Source organism: Chelon labrosus (assembly GCF_963514085.1).
Source record: "Chelon labrosus genome assembly, chromosome: 10".
NCBI lineage: Eukaryota > Metazoa > Chordata > Actinopteri > Mugiliformes > Mugilidae > Chelon > Chelon labrosus.
The window spans coordinates 5,124,568-5,140,579 of NC_140360.1; the positions used below are offsets into that span (position 1 = coordinate 5,124,568).

The 16,012-nt window shown below is 41.1% G+C and overlaps 1 protein-coding gene across 3 annotated transcripts in view; it reads left to right on the forward strand.

The window, feature by feature from the left end:
• Window positions 1-1,248: 1,248 nt before the first annotated feature.
• Window positions 1,249-16,012, forward strand: part of LOC311494341 (paired box protein Pax-7-like) — a gene marked incomplete at its 5' end in the record, with an annotated part of 41,964 nt that continues 27,200 nt past the window's right edge. For 2 of the 3 annotated variants that reach the window (XM_084553337.1, XM_084553338.1), the window contains 4 exons: window positions 1,249-1,333; window positions 2,045-2,280; window positions 2,470-2,614; window positions 2,845-2,973. In XM_084553337.1, the coding sequence (XP_084409463.1) occupies window positions 1,249-1,333; window positions 2,045-2,280; window positions 2,470-2,614; window positions 2,845-2,973 (595 nt within the window). The remainder of the gene's footprint in view (window positions 1,334-2,044; window positions 2,281-2,469; window positions 2,615-2,844; window positions 2,974-16,012) is intronic. The other variant, XM_084553339.1, reaches the window with a different exon arrangement.

A 16,012-nucleotide genomic window follows, 5' to 3' on the forward strand; every position in this document is an offset into this window, starting at 1 on the left:
TCAATGAGTTCCCTATGAAGAGTTAACGTCAAACACACAGAAAGACCAGAGTGTTCAGATGTTTTTATTTTCCAGCAGGAATTCCTGACTAACTAACTAACTCTTGTTCACAGGTACCTTTTTTGTTGTCATCATCCTCACTCCTGTACGTGTGCCAGGACTGAAGCTGAACATTTCCCACTGTTTTTAATTTGCTCTCAGATAAAAGTTGAAGTCATATTAACTGGACTGTGTCAGTGTCCTAGTGTTCACGTTTGTAGACATTATAATTATAAGGTCTTTTTCTTTGCAGCCAGAGATATGAATCAAAAAGAAACAGACACTAGTCAAGTGACTTTCTGATCTGTGACACCCACAGATGTTCCAGTCTAAACCCCAACTCTCCACCAGCCCCTTTTAAGAACTGAAGACTCAGACTCAAAGTCCCTATATACACCCTGATGTGGACACATTAAAAAGAAACACAACAGCACTGTAGTCCTCTCCAGCCAGCAGGAAGCTGCTCACGGCTGAATCATTGCATCGGATTGCATTATATTTGACAGGTGTTGGTGTTACGCGCCCAGTCTGCGCATTGTGCGGGTGTGTGGAGGCTGGTGTGTTTAATCCAATGTAGACTTTCAGTATGAGTGTATTGTGTAGGTGGTGTGCCGCCACTGTGTGTCTGTGTGTGTGTGTGTGTGTGTGTGTGTGTGTGTGTGTGTGTGTGTGTGTCACTTCCATCCCGATCCCTCCGCTCTCATTGGCTGCTGAAACTTGTTGGAGCTTTTTCCTCTCGAATAAGAGAAAGCTCCAAGAACCTATCGGTGATCGCGACCCGTCCACCCCCCCCCCACCCCCTCCTCGTCTGGAGCCCGCCTGGTCCAGACTTGTTTTGGAGACTGTCAAAAAAAAAAAAAAAAAAAAAAAAAAAAGAAAGTAGTCCAGCCTTCACATCGTTTAAATAAGCTCATGTTAGGGACGGCCGATTCTCTACTGTGAACTCACAACAGTGTCAGGACTCCCCCCGCCGCTCCAGACACAGCGCTGCCGCCGCCGCCGCCGCCGCTGCTGCTGTGGAGCGTTCACACTCTTATTTAGGCTGTTTCATCTCCTCTTGTTTCTCCTCCAGCACACACCGGATCTGGCTGACATTTTTTACACCACCTCCAAAGCACGTCGCCACTTTAACCGGACAACTAGAAACTTTTTGTTTTTTGTTTTTTTTATTTTATTTTTTCCTCCTTTGTTGTCGTTCTTAATGGTACTATGTCGTCTTTGCCAGGAACGGTTCCGCGAATGATGCGCCCGGCTCCCGGACAGAACTATCCGCGCACCGGATTCCCTCTGGAAGGTAGGCGTGAGCCGGGCGGCAGCAGCAGCAGCAGCAGCAGCAGCCGGGGATGTGGCTTCACGGAGGGGCAGCAGCCTAGAGGGCCCTTTTTTTTAGAGACGAGAAAAGTTGGGAAAGTGGCTTTTATTATCACGACAGGCACCTCGAAGGAGCTTTACCTCCGCAAACAGACGCGGCCTTAAGTGTAGGCTATAGCAGGCCTCCAGTCTGGCATGAGAACTTGTAGTAAATACATATTATCACATAATTTAAGCCACTAAATATTAAAGGTGACTGGCATGGGTGCGCTCACTGATTCAGTATTAATTTTAGCGCCACAGATAAATTAGTTTATAGGTTTTAAAGGAAAAGCCTAAATTGTCTGGGCATTTGCTCGAGTGCCATGCGTCTGGGAATTTAAATTAAATATAAATCAAGGAGGAGCTGAGGATTTACTCCCAATATTTGGACGGCGTGATGGTGAATAATGAAGACCCCACTCTTTAGAGGCTGATGGAGCTGGTGAAGTGGCGTCCCTTGATTACAATACGATGATTTTTTTCTATACTCAGCGGCGCATATATGCATAATAAACGGAGCCACAATAGCCGAGCTGCGTGTGCGTAAAGCCGCCTGTAACATTTCAATTAGACCACTATCCTCTCTCATGATTAGGCCTAAACAAAAAAAAAAATAAAATAAAATAAATCTGTGACCTTGTGCCGTCCACAGTGTCCACTCCTTTGGGCCAGGGACGGGTCAACCAGCTCGGAGGGGTCTTCATTAACGGCCGGCCGCTGCCCAACCACATCCGACACAAGATAGTGGAGATGGCCCATCACGGGATCCGGCCCTGCGTCATCTCCCGGCAGCTGCGCGTCTCCCACGGCTGCGTCTCCAAGATCCTGTGCCGCTACCAGGAGACCGGCTCCATCCGACCCGGAGCGATTGGAGGCAGCAAGCCCAGGGTAAGGAAAAATAATAAAAAACCTAAAACAATAATAAATGCAATAGTTTAATTGATGGCATGTGAGCTATGTAGGCCGTATACAGGCTATAATAAATGACTTTAGGAGGTTGTAATGCTGTGAAAAAAAAGCTGAAGATGAAACCTTTCCTGCTCGCCTCTGTCCCACTCGTGTGGCCCCCACCAGCAGCAGGTAGCCACGCCGGACGTGGAGAAGCGGATAGAGGAGTACAAGAGAGACAACCCCGGCATGTTCAGCTGGGAGATCCGGGATAAGCTGCTCAAGGACGGGGTGTGTGACAGAAGCACAGTCCCTTCAGGTGAGGCCTCCTCTGGTAAGCTGCACTTCATTACATTTTATTTATTTTTTCATTTTCGTTCTTCGTCCTGCGTTTTAGACGAATTCAGATAAAAAAAATAAAAAGGGCCAAGGTTGTGACTATATAAATTTATTTATTAGGCTATAGTATTTCTAACTCCTATACTTCTACTTGTTATTGTAATTATTTATATTCTAGTTATTTTTATTATTATTGGTCTAGTGAAGCTCTTGTTCTCTTCGCAGTGAGTTCCATCAGTCGCGTACTTCGAGCTCGATTTGGGAAAAAAGACGACGAGGACGAGTGCGATAAGAAGGACGAAGACGGAGAAAAGAAAACCAAACACAGCATCGACGGCATCCTCGGCGACAAAGGTAGGCCAGAGCAGAAGAGAAGATGCGCGGCCGCTGCTGAATTCTTATTTATTTTTATCTCTAGTCGGGACATTTGTCTCCGCGGTTAATTGTCTACAAATTGGGCCTAAATGGTCTTTTTTTTTTTTTTTGGTCGCTGTGGGCCCCTCCCATGAAAAGCTGTTCTCCCAGCAGACACAGGAGCCGCTTAATTATTTATGATGGGGTGCGCTGGAGTGGATCGAGCTCCCGTGGCGCTGCGTAAACGGTGCCTTGAAAGCGATGCTGACGGGATGACCGACGCGCCGGTCGGTATTAATTACAGGAGGGGGGCCTGAGAGGGCCACCGGCTCCACGGGACGTCAGGTTCAGCGTGAACTAAAAGATCTCATTTACTTGTTAAAAAAAATAACAGTAAAAATAAATAAAAAATGTTACTTTTTTATGCTCAGATTCATAAATAAAATAAAATAAAATAAAATAAAAAGAATAATAAATAAAAAGAATATTAACGTTTCATTTATATTATGTTATATTATATTATATTATATTATTTGGCTTGCAGGCCTTTTTGATTTAAACATTTTAATAAATAAACCAAAAAAGTAAAATAATAATTTTTAATTTGAATATATTATATTATATTATATTATATTATATTATATTATATTATATTATTGTTTGTCTTGTAGGCCTTTTTGATTAAAACATTTTTTTCAGGTTCTTTAATAGACTCTGGGCCTGACCAATGGTTCGACTTGTGAAATTATTTTTCTCCAACATTATCAGCTTTTTTTCTTCATAAGACCGGCCTAGCTATAGTGTCTTTCTGTCATCCCTCCCTGGCGTTTTAATAATTTGAAGACTTAGCCTATTACAGCCGGTAATGAAACCGGTGTGTGCTGAATAGGTGTCTGTGTTGGAGACGGGTGTAATAGCTCGGAGGCATGGTAAGAAATATATTTATCCCCTATCAGCCCTCACTCTCAGTTCAGGCACATGCATTCTGTCGAAGGGCTTAGAGATTAAATTGAGCCTTTTATTTCTTTTCACTTTCATCTCTCGGTGGCCCACTTCATGGTGTGAAGCCTGCTGCGTGAAAATTCATGAGATTGGGACGCTTTCCCCTCTGCTGTTGTTTAGATTGTGTTTTATTAATTTCATTTGTTTTTATGGGACTTTTTTGGGGGGATATTTTTTTGTAAATGTCTCAGGAAGCACCTGAGGAGGAATTCTATGCTGGATGAAAGACGTTGTGATGCTGTATAAAGAAAAAAAAAAAAAGTATATTTTTCACATGATAACACAAGAGAAGACCTACTTTTACTTTATTTAAAGTTATACCAGTTAAATACATTTTACAAACACACAGAAAAACACAATTGGAAGATGCGTTGTATGATAAAACTCAGTTTGATGAAAGATCACAAGCTGCTCTACAGGCTCCATTTTCCTGAGCTGATGTTTGCATATGAGAAATGACTCCACATGCACCTACAGATGCATTATCACATCTTTAACGTTAAAAATTAGCTTATTTTTTCACTACATTCAGATAAAATTAGTGTTCTTGTTTAGAAAACTCAGAAAAGTCATCTGTAAATTACTGAGATTATGTTCAAATATTCTCAGGATGCATCATTATAAAAAGCTTGTAGATTAAAATATGTATATTTTACAAAGATACAGCAAAACAAACAGAAAAAAAAAAAAAACCCAGTGTCAGCTCTGGACCGGAGACAAAAAGGTCGACTGCGAGGATTGAGAGTACTTCAAACAAATCCAGCGGAGGTGACGAGAAGCAGCTTTACAGACGGCACGGTTCTGTGGGAAGTTGCAGCTATTAATAACAATTTTCCTCGGGCATCCGCACTCACTCCGCTCCATTTTCACTTTCTCCCAGCTATTTTGCCCGGGTTGAAATTGAGGGAGACCCATGTGTTGGCTGGAGATAACACAATCATCACAGCCTCTGTCCTGGGCTGTGCATCAGTGTATTAAACTGGGATTAACCTCCCCTTTCTTCCCCGGCCCGCCTTGCACCGAAATTCACATTTTTAAGGGATATATTTAAAAAAAAAAAAAAAAAAAAAAAAAGACAAGAGGGCTGGAAGCTGGTGTGCAACACAGGGGAATTATATCAACAGTAATAATGATAACAATCGTCATCAGGATAAACACAGCTGCACTCGTCTCCTGTCAAACACTTGAGGTCGTTCATCAGGTAAAAATCCAAAGTGTAGTTTCCTTTTTTCTTTTTTTCCTCCAGTTTGAGCCTCGGCTGCGCTTCTCTATTTAAATCTAAATAAATATGTAACATGTAATATACATTTCAGTCTTGATCTTGAGTGTTATAAATACAGAATTAGATTTACAGTATTCATAAACAACAGCTGTCAAATCTTTTAGAGAATCTATCATTTATAGTTTTTTATTGTCGTCTATTAAATACTAGCATCAACAAATTAAATTTGGCAGCAGCTTAAATACACCTGGACTGGGTGTTAACAACACATTTCTGCCTGTTCTGTGTATTTGCAGCAATGTGCATATAGTGAGGTTTAACTGTATATCTATATACATAATAATATATAATATTCATAGCTATTTTATAATGTGCACAATTGGGGGAAAAAAAATGCATAAGTCTTTGCATCTGTACCCCAAAGGAGACGTTACAGATTTGATGGGGGGGAGGATATGAGGCCGACCTGTGCAGGGGTGTACCCAGCCTCTCGCCCGATGACAGCTGGGATAGGCCCGCGATCCTTCACAGGACAAGCGGTTACAGATGATGAACGAATGACAGTATAAGGCCGCGTTCAGTGTAGGAAACCCACCGTGGGTCTTGACTCTTGATAGTGGTGCTGGTGATGAGAAAATAACAATGCTGGAGGTCTGCATGGCAAGGGGAGTCTCAAAATAATGACATCTGACACCAGCGAGGATTGGCTGATTAAGATCTCTGCAAAATCTGAATGGTGGAACCGGAAACTCCCACAGTCAGCTGATTACAGCAGTGGGATGAGAGAGAGACAGAGAGAGAGAGAGATCCTGATTGAACTTATGCTGAGCTTCACATGTCGTCACACGGGACATGTATTGTGATGTGTACCCACCCACTCCCTCCCTAAATGCTCATGCACTTAATGTTTGATTAGCAACAGTTATAAGTAATTCTGCTGCATGACAAAACTATTAGTTTTATTTTCATTGTCCGGTAAAAAAAAAAACCAAACTAAATACAGTTTAACAGCAATAAAACTCAAAGCTGCAGCAGCAGGACTCAAGAAAATGTACAATATATAGAAATAAAGACGCACAGTGGCATCCACATGGATGTAATTGGTGACAGCAGTGATTTAAGGTGAAATTAAAGTGAATTCATTTATAATATTTAATGAATTTGTTGCAGAAGACTCCTGAAATAGACATGTTGAGGATGTGGAGTGGGACATTCTGGTAGTTCAGAGTTTAGTGAATGGATATTTCTTTATTTTTTTTTTTGCTTAGAAAATGTCTTCTGTGGTTATGAATGTGGAACTTTACTCGTCTTCAAACGCAAAAACGGGGGAAACGTTCATGTTGTCTGCAGGTATCTGGATGAACCTCAGCGGCTCCGGTGGCGTGCCGACCTGAGGCAGGACCGGAGTCTCTGGCTCCAGTTTCACACTTTTATGATCAGAAGAGAGAGGGGGGGGGGGGGGGGGGGAAGAAGTAGGTGAGGAAAGGAAGGAAGCTGCTGGAGCAAATTGTGGAGCTTAGAGGCTTTGATCCTCGCCTGCTTCTGCTTATCGGAAACATTTCGGAGTGACACCGCCACAATGAGAGTTCATCATATTAGCCGGGGCTAGCGCTGCTTTCAGGCTTCGCGTGTCTATTAATTAAAGAGCCATTTTGCCGAGATGAGACGGAGGGGGGGGTCTGTCTTCTGGGCCTCCGTGGACCCCCGACAGCAGCGCCGGGTCACGATATCTCAATCAAATAATTCTGCTCATTAAGAGACATGTTTTAAATAAACATATCTGTGTCCAGTTGCGATCAATTGTTTGAAATATTTCACCCCATAGAAAGAAAAACTTGGGATGGTGTTTCTCGCCATATGTAAAAAGGAGAGGGGGCTAATAGTTGGATCAGGCTGGTTAGGCTGGCAGGGACGGCTTTAGATCCCTGTGGGGAAACTGGGTCACCGTAGCAGTGCAGAGGAACGGGATTAAAGGAAGTCACAGAAATGCACAGGAAATAAGAAACAACTAACCAGAACGTTTCATTTCTAGCACGTTGCGTTAGAATTAAATCCAGCCTTAAAATAAAGGAACACAATTAATAATAATAACATATCCGTCTTCTAATCAAGTAATCCTTAATTGTAACCCTCCCCACATTATCTCCAAGCCTCACATCCTGAATAGATCACACGGAACAATGGCTGTAATTCAAACTTATGCCGCTAATTGCACTGTTGCTTTTCTTTTTTTCTCAAAAACCCATCAGCACTTTTGTCCGGGGCTGCCCCCCTCTTGTTGACTCTCCTTTATTGCTTGTAGGACTCCTCAATTGCGTCCCTGAAGAAAACAAATATATCTGTAAAGAGGAGCTGCCGGACTGGGAGAGGCTTTTGAAAAAGGGGGGAGAACGGCAGCCCCCGTGTCTTTTCGCCATGGAGCGTTCAGCGGCCATCGCTTAATCCTCCTTTCGTTTTGCAGACAAACGCCAAAGAATCTTGTCTGGCGACCCAATGGGAAGCTGATCGGCCAACAAAAGGGGGACGGTGCACAAAGAGCGAACAGGCAAGACGGGGCTGAGGGCAGTCAGAAGCCTCTGGCATCCCATTAACAGCCCATTTGTAAAGGATACACACAGGATAATGGCAAACAGAGGAAGCACAACAAATAGCACAAAGTGGCAATAAATACGAGGCAAAGCTGGAGAGCCAGTGCACGTCAGCTGTGCTGCATCACTCGTGCTGTTATGTACAGACGTAGTGGTCAAGATTTCTCCAAACATATAGAATTAGTTTTTAAATTAGGATGAAAACACCAGATTTTCTAAACATGCCCCATACGTTAAAGTGCATTTGTAGTAAAAAACATTCTGGGATCTGGGTTTTACACTCACAGATTGTGTAATTTAAAAAGAAAGCATCAATCCTGCTGTTATTTATATTGTCAGGTTTTTTCAATTAGGATGAAAACATCAGATTTTCTAAATGTCTGGGCCTTGGTTCACAGCTTTTATAATTAAAAGAAAACTTAAAAGCATAAAAATCGAGGGAAAATATCTAATTTAACTCGAAATCTCGTGCCCGATAGGTTCGTCCGCTGCCCCTCTGCCTGGATTTGGCAGGGGAACGTGTGCTTTTCATTTCATTTCATTTCATTTCATTTCTGGAGAAAATTCAGCCCGAGAGCCTGATTTCTGTCTCCAGGACAAAAACCCAGCTGCTGTCGTTTAGAGACGTGGAGCTCTCTGACAAATCGCTCTTCCCCAAAAATACTCCCGTTAAAGAATTCATTTTTACACAAAGAAACAGGCCTACTTTAAATGAAATGCTGGCATGTTATTAGTTTTCTTTTTATGCCTAAACTTGATCACACGTTGGTTTGTGCTGTGGCGCTGTCACTTGTTGTTTCAACACAAAATGACATTTAAATACATAAATAAATAGATAGAATAGAAATAAAATGTAAGTACATGGATTATAGAAATACTTAGGCCCTGAGCAAGAGTCATTTGGTTTATAGCAAGACTAAATATGCTTAAGTTATCAATATATATTCTATATATTATATGGAACATAATATAAAATATTGTTTAAAAAATCTTGATTGTGGATTCTCACCTGGAAATTTATTATAATTGTAAATCACTTTATGGTTTCTCAGTCAAAAATTGAAAAGGAGAATCTATAACGACAAGTGAAATTGAGCAAAATAACTGATTTTTTAAAATTATTTTTATTTATTTAACCAGGAAGATCCCTCTGAGATCGAGAACCTCTTTTTCAAAGGGAGCCAAGATCGACAGCAGCAAATACAAGACACAGAGGTTAAAACACAGACTAAATACAAATAGAAGAAAAAAGATAAAATTTACAGGCGGATTATATATAAAAAAAAAACAAGTGCATATTGTCAACTAACAATTTAAAATTAAATGAACTCTAGTCGTTCTGCAACATATTCAATGCAAAAGGGTGCAGAGTGGACAAAAGCCCCTTTTACCCCCAGTTCAGGACTAATGTAACAGAAAGCAACCATGTTTATGGCGAATGTAAGGATTAAGTGTTTTAGGATAGGTCGGAAGAATTATTCTGGACTAAATGCATCTGCGTCATATTTCCATACAGAGGTCCGTGAACCCGGATCTGTTGGCTTATCGGGTTATTCATGGTTTCCTTCAATCACATTCACCGAATGCAGCCATCCAGTGTAATTGGCTGGAAAATGACCTTAAACATACAGAATTACTGAGGCGTAAAGGCCCGGCATTATTTATTTTTCAAATTTCTATTTCTATTTTTTTTTTTGGTGCGATGCTGCTGAAAGGTGTAAAAGTGGATTAATGGCCAATTCTCCGTCGGTGCATTAGAAATAATTTGAGCCGCATATTAAACACACTGGTTGGTCACGGTGAGAAGCGGGCATTGTTCGTTTGGGCCTCGTGGAAACGGATCACACCCGCCGCTTGTCACATCTCTTTCTGCAGTTTGGGAGGAGGGAGACGTTCTGAATTTGATCTTTAACGAATATGTTGGCACGGTATCGCGCGTGGGGAAAATTAAAAGTTAAGACGACGGTGGTGAGCGTTAGCCGGTGACATTTCACCAGAAGCAAATTTGGACTTGGGGGGGCATTGCTCCCAAACTGTCTGATCTGAGGATGTATTTGAGATGTTTGTGAAGGTCATAGCATATAATTCGTGTAGTTTTTATTAACCCAGCATGCCCCAGAATACTGTGAACGGAAAGAAATCTGAAATTAGGAAACTGTTGCTCTGGCACAATTAAAGAAAAAGGCCAATCCGTTATTTTATACCTGTGTTTGCCGTTGCAGGAGCTGATGAACTCCTCCAAGTTTATTAAAGAAAGGAAACAATGTGAAGCAGAGGCTCGAGGCAAGCAGCAGGCTGACAGTTTATAAAGTGGCTGCCATTGTGGCCTGAATGCAGATGCATGAATACCTCTGAATAGACTCCCTCAAAGTGACACGATTGAGCTAGACAACGGCAAGAAAAACGCTGAAAGGATCGTTCCTCCTCTGAGCCGCTGAGCTGCTGAGCTGATCGCCATTTCTAATGCTCCCGCTCTTAATGAATATGCAACTGCAGTGGGGAGGGATCGCTGTGGTCCTACTCTCCACACACTTTTTTTTTTATTTTACTGCTGGCTGTTAGTTTAGCAGCAAAAACCTGTGTGCTTCCCTGCAGAAACGTCCTGACAACATGTTTTTTTAAAATGATTTGATGAAACATAAATGTCATTCACAGCATCAAGTTATCAAAATCTTTTATTTTGAGGGTTGGAGGAGTCTTTGGAGATAGTGTACATATAGTTGTCTTGCAAATTGACCCTCTGGGTTTCTGACAAGGTTCAGAGAAGCTTAGCTCACTGACAATGATCCGAGTGCACACTTTGAAGGACCTGTTAGAGCAGAAGGAGACACTTTTATAAGTCACTGTCCACTTGAGAATGTCAAAAAACCATAGGGTGGGTAAAGGTGGTTAAAGGGGAACTACTGTTTTTTTACAACCTGTAATTTGCTGCTGCTAGTTTTTGCAACATGGCTGAATATTTTTCTGATTCTGAGGTTGTGGATGAACCATAGCAGTAGCAAATTACAGGTAAACAAGCCGACCATCGCGGGTGCCTGCAGCACTCAGAGATGACATCATCCAGGTCAGAAGACATCATCCAGGGTCTGTAGGTCAATCTACAGATATAATAGATAATGATAACGGGTAACTCCGGACTCAACGGGGAACACTAGCGTGTCATAACAAAATATTGGTGAAATGAACGAGTTTCGCGTCAGATAATGCGTTATTTAGAGGCTGCGTCTCGGTGCCCCATTCACTCCCACTGTATGGATACACGCTGATCTAATTATTTCCTAAACGACTACAAATTACACAAAAGTTATATGGGTGAGTAAACGATCGTATTTTATGCTAGAAATAAGGTCCAGGTTGTAAAAAAAACAGTAGTTCCCCTTTAACTTTATAGGGCAACGAACCGGTTTTGGTAACTTCCACACACATTATAAATTGCGTCCCGGTGCCTCTCAGTGAGGTTTAGAAGCATGTGGTTTTCATCCAGCCAATCAGAGAAGATCAAGGAAACGTTCTCAGGTCAAATGTGGTCAGCAAGGTCCACCTCTGCATGAACACTGAGCATAACTGCTTTATTAGGTACCAGGTAAAAGAAGAGGCCTGATACATTTCGTATGGTAACTTCACTGACCTTGATTTTCTACGTGAAAATGAAAAATTTTGTAGTTTAAGCCAAAAAGTCTTCTGGTGTCCTACAATAACACTCAAGTATTTCAATGAGTGCCCTATAAAGGGTTATTGTGCACTTTGTTGTCTATGGTGTCTAATATATTAGCAGTATAGTACAGTAGCTCTGTGGGAAACGCTGCTGTTGTGTTGCCGTGTTGGCTATATAGTTGCTCTGGTTATTTGAGGTTTGCTTTATTGCATGTAAAGGCATTTCTATTCCTAATATCCCATGATCGTTTTTAATCGACTTAGCCCTTCTATTGTCTTCCCGTCGACCATGCCGCATTTGTCCAAAAAAACAAAAACTGACCTGGTCTGTTAAGCCTAAAATAAAATTTACCATCTCAGTTCTGTGTTACATGTTATTAGCCAACTTATTTTCAACTAATTACTATATATATTGGACATTTATGGGTTTTTGCTAGATTTACTGAGTTGAGTTAAATTTTGATCTAATAGTAACTTTATGGACAAATGACTCATACGTTCCTTATTTTAATGAAAAGTATCATGTGTTTGTAAGATATATTAGTATTTTATGTATTCCGCAGGGGTCACTGTCATTTCCACCACACACCATCCAACCACCATCCACTGGTTTGACCTGAGTGTTTCAATGAATCCCTCATAGGGCAGATAAATGCCCTGTGCTCATTAGATTTAGGAATTTATTCTGCGCACTTGGAAATTTTCACCTGTTGGTTATGGTTAAAAGATCATGGTGAGAAATGAGAGGTGTTCAGAGATTGCTACGAGTTATTTTTTCGTCATCTGATCAACAGATCTAAAGTCTCAGTGTACTGAAGGGATGTTGACCTCAGAGTTTCAGTCAGCCCATGTTCTGTCTCCATATCAAACTTCATTTCTCCTGTGTAGCAGAGTTTAAATCATTTTTCGTGCCTTCTCGCATTGTTTTTCATCAATAGAAATGATGGGCTGCAGCTTCTTTTGCATTTATTCTCCAATTTGGTAGCTCCCTGACTTGAAATACCCCTGTTTTCGAGCCTAAATGTTAGTTAACACCACAGCAGAAAAATAACTATATCGAGTCCATAAAAATCTCATCTCAGTTTCTTCTCTTTAGGTCCTTTCCCGCTGCCATATTTGTGTTTTTTTTTTTTTTTTTTAATATATTGTTGCGTGCCAGCTTTGTGTGAGTGATGGCCAGCTCTTAGTGCAGCCATTTTGGGTTAGCCAGTTGTGAGAGCGAGCAGCCACAACCAGCAAACCCCAATCCCCAACCCCTTCACTTCCATCCAACATTCAGCCTGCCTCACTTTTACCTACAAGATAAAATAACAATATATATAACGTGTTGCTCTAAAAAAGTGTTTTATGTCTTCGGCTACAAGGGCCACAATGAACATATAGGCAAAGAGCTGCAAAGACTAAAAGAACCATGGTTTTAAATGTGAAAAGCAATCGCTACAATCAAATTTTCCACGTCTTGTGCACAGTCCTTAACTATATTCTGCTGTAACATGACAATAGCATGACATTTCCCCGCTGCATGCTAAATTAAAGAATTATCTTTTTAGACTTTTTTGTATTTTGTTTCTTAAACAAAACCGTATTATTTTCTAATGTACCGAATATTTTAAAAATAAACAATGTTGATGACATAACTTTAAATAATCAAAGTCAATGAGACACCTTAAATAATCAAAGTCAATGAGACACCTTAAATAATCAAAGTCGATAGTCAATGAGACACCTTAAATAATCAAAGTCGATAGTCAATGAGACACCTTAAATAATCAAAGTCAATGAGATTCCCTACTTTGAATGTGATGTGTTTTGGGTTGTATGGGTAGCTTTTACTAAGGAGAGAGGTGTACAACTATATAATGCACAATTTATGACACACACGCATATATATATATATATATATATAGATGAGAGAGAGAGAAACCCTAAACAGGCTGAGTCCAGTCCAGATTCAAACACTAACATCAACGGAGGGATATCTGTTCCCTCTCAAGTCCCAGGCAGCAGATGAAAAGCTCACCTCTTCCTCCATTTCTTACAAAATGTACATTTCAAAGCTTTTGACCACAATCTGTAAAGATAGTCAACAAGCACGAATCACTTCACTTTTTCCCTGCACAGCTCCGACCGCTAATCTACTTTCTTCTAAAATAAGATTATTCTATTGCTCCGGAAAAACTTTCTGCAATTCTTTCCCTTAATCCTGCAGCTGTCCGTTGAGGGCTTTGCTGTGTCGAGTATATCTTAGGAGTGCCTCTTATTATTATATTTGCTCCCAGCTCTAATCTCTATCAGTATTTATATTGACAGTCGGCAATTTTTGTTTGTGGCTATTTCTTTTTTTTTTTTATCTGCTAAATAAAGACACATGCATGCTAGTGCCTGGGGAGGAAAAGAAGATAAAGACTTTGCATTAATAGCAGTTTGCTAAGACACAATGCCATGATAAAGCCAGCATCTTTGTGTGGGCTGGATTGAGTTCAGTGCCAATTCTGTGTAGCGTTTACTGAGGGCACGCCGCTTCCCTGTAACGGTAGATGTTTGTGGATGCAGTTCTCTGTTTAAGTGTTATTTTTCACAGTGAAACAACAAAAGTTGGAGTTTTTAATTTTTTATTTTTTTTGCAGCAAAGAGTGTGTACAGAGTTTGGCAAATATTTCACTCGCCACTTTAAAACTGCCTACATTGCAGGCACTCCGCTCATGCTGCTGACTATACACTTTTGCTTGCATTTGTTGCAACTAAATGCCATTGTGTCGGAGCTGTACTGGAACAAAGGCGGGAACAATACCGAACTGTGTGAATGGGAGCGTGTGCAGAGAGCAGCGGCGGCGCAGCGCCCCGTTCGGGCTCGTATTTTGAGGCCTTTTGTTGATGGAGCGGCTCCCGATGCCAACTGGCAGATTTTATTTCACTTTCTTTTGTTTTTCTTTGAATAATTTTTTAAAACTTTGGCTTTGGCCTCAATTAGCTCAGTGTTTAGACTGTCAATTCGAGGCCTATTTTTTTGTTATTGTTGTACAGGCATAAAAAAGTCTGAGAGGCAAATGAAAATATTCCATCACAGCAAAAATTAAACAAACCTGTGGCTGACATTACAGTAAGTTGTACAGAAAAGGAGTTGGTGAAGGATATGTTCTGGAGTATAAATTTAATTACATTCTCATTTTTGCATCGGCAGCTCTAGAATTGTATGACCACAGCAGGTGCAAGTATACTTTTGGTATTCATTTATAATATGTTTTCATCTTGCTGATACATGCTTTAGTAAGAGATGTGAAACCGTGCAATAAATGTTGTGTTTCGTCAACCTCCCCCATCTCTCCGTTCCGTGTCATGCCTCGGCACCGTTTGACCTATTTAATTCTTAAATATGCAGGTGGCACTTTGCTCGGCTGCTCAGCTTTAGTGACTCAGTCTCAAAGTGTTTACTGAAGTCTCACAGAGTGTGACAGGGCTGGTCATGGTCTTTCACGGCCAGCGGCCCCCCTGAGGTGCTGCCTCTATTGGGCCTTCAAAGGCCCCGGGAGGCTCTTGGGCCTCTGTTGTTTAAGATGAACCCACTTTGTAACTCATGCAGCTAACCACAAAGAGGCCCTCAAAGAGAGCCTTCGGAGCCAAAGCAATTTGGCTAAAAGATCCACAACCAACACCTCTCCACATCAATACATCTATTTGTACACTTTCAGCCAAAGCTCTTCAGCTGTTGAGGGGTGTAGAAGTAGATGTGTGCTACTGGGTACATGCTCACCTTCTCTGGTTACCTACTTTGTGGTCTGTGGAATAGGTGTTTGAAGGAATTATTCATTTCAGCATCTTTTATGAAGTCACTTTGAGATCTTTGGAAATGCATGGAAGTCAATAAGACAGTGACGTTTGTGCAGATTCAGAAAACTTGTCCTCGGAGGGCAATTTAAGATAGAAATACTGGTCATCTAGCTGAGCGGTCAACCGCATAAGCAGCGACCCGGGACGTAGAAAAATGAGTATGTCTTTCTGGCAGTTAGTAATACCGTAGCATGCAGTTGAAACACCGTGCTACCAACCAGCGGCTTAAAATGTCATCTTGAAATATGGCTCAAGTTCTATTTCTAGCAGTTCTCTGTAAATATGGACAAAGCTAAAACTAAATCCATCCACATACAGTAGACGAGCTGCAGCTCTATGGTTACCAACCTCCTCCCTGCAATTTCTGTGTTTTATGAGAGTGTAAAACTCCCTGGACAAGTCTTGTACCACCAACACCATTAGATGTTTTTATTTTTTAATTTTTCTCTTGGTGCCAAGCAAGACTATACATGTTCTGCTTTAACTAACATACGCAGCTAAAATAGATATTGCTCTGGTTTGTAAGAAAGACATTTTTCATGTGTTGCCGTGGTTGAAGAAGTGCAAGCAGCTGGGTTCAAGTCCGTCCTAAGGCAGAGCAGGCTGTAAATAAAAGATTCCTATCAGAGACGGCGCATATAAAACAAAAGTGTTGTCATTGCCATCTTTGTCTGTGATCTCTTAACACAAACGCATCAACAGGACATTCTGCGAGAAAGACGTCGTTTTGCACTCATAAAAACTG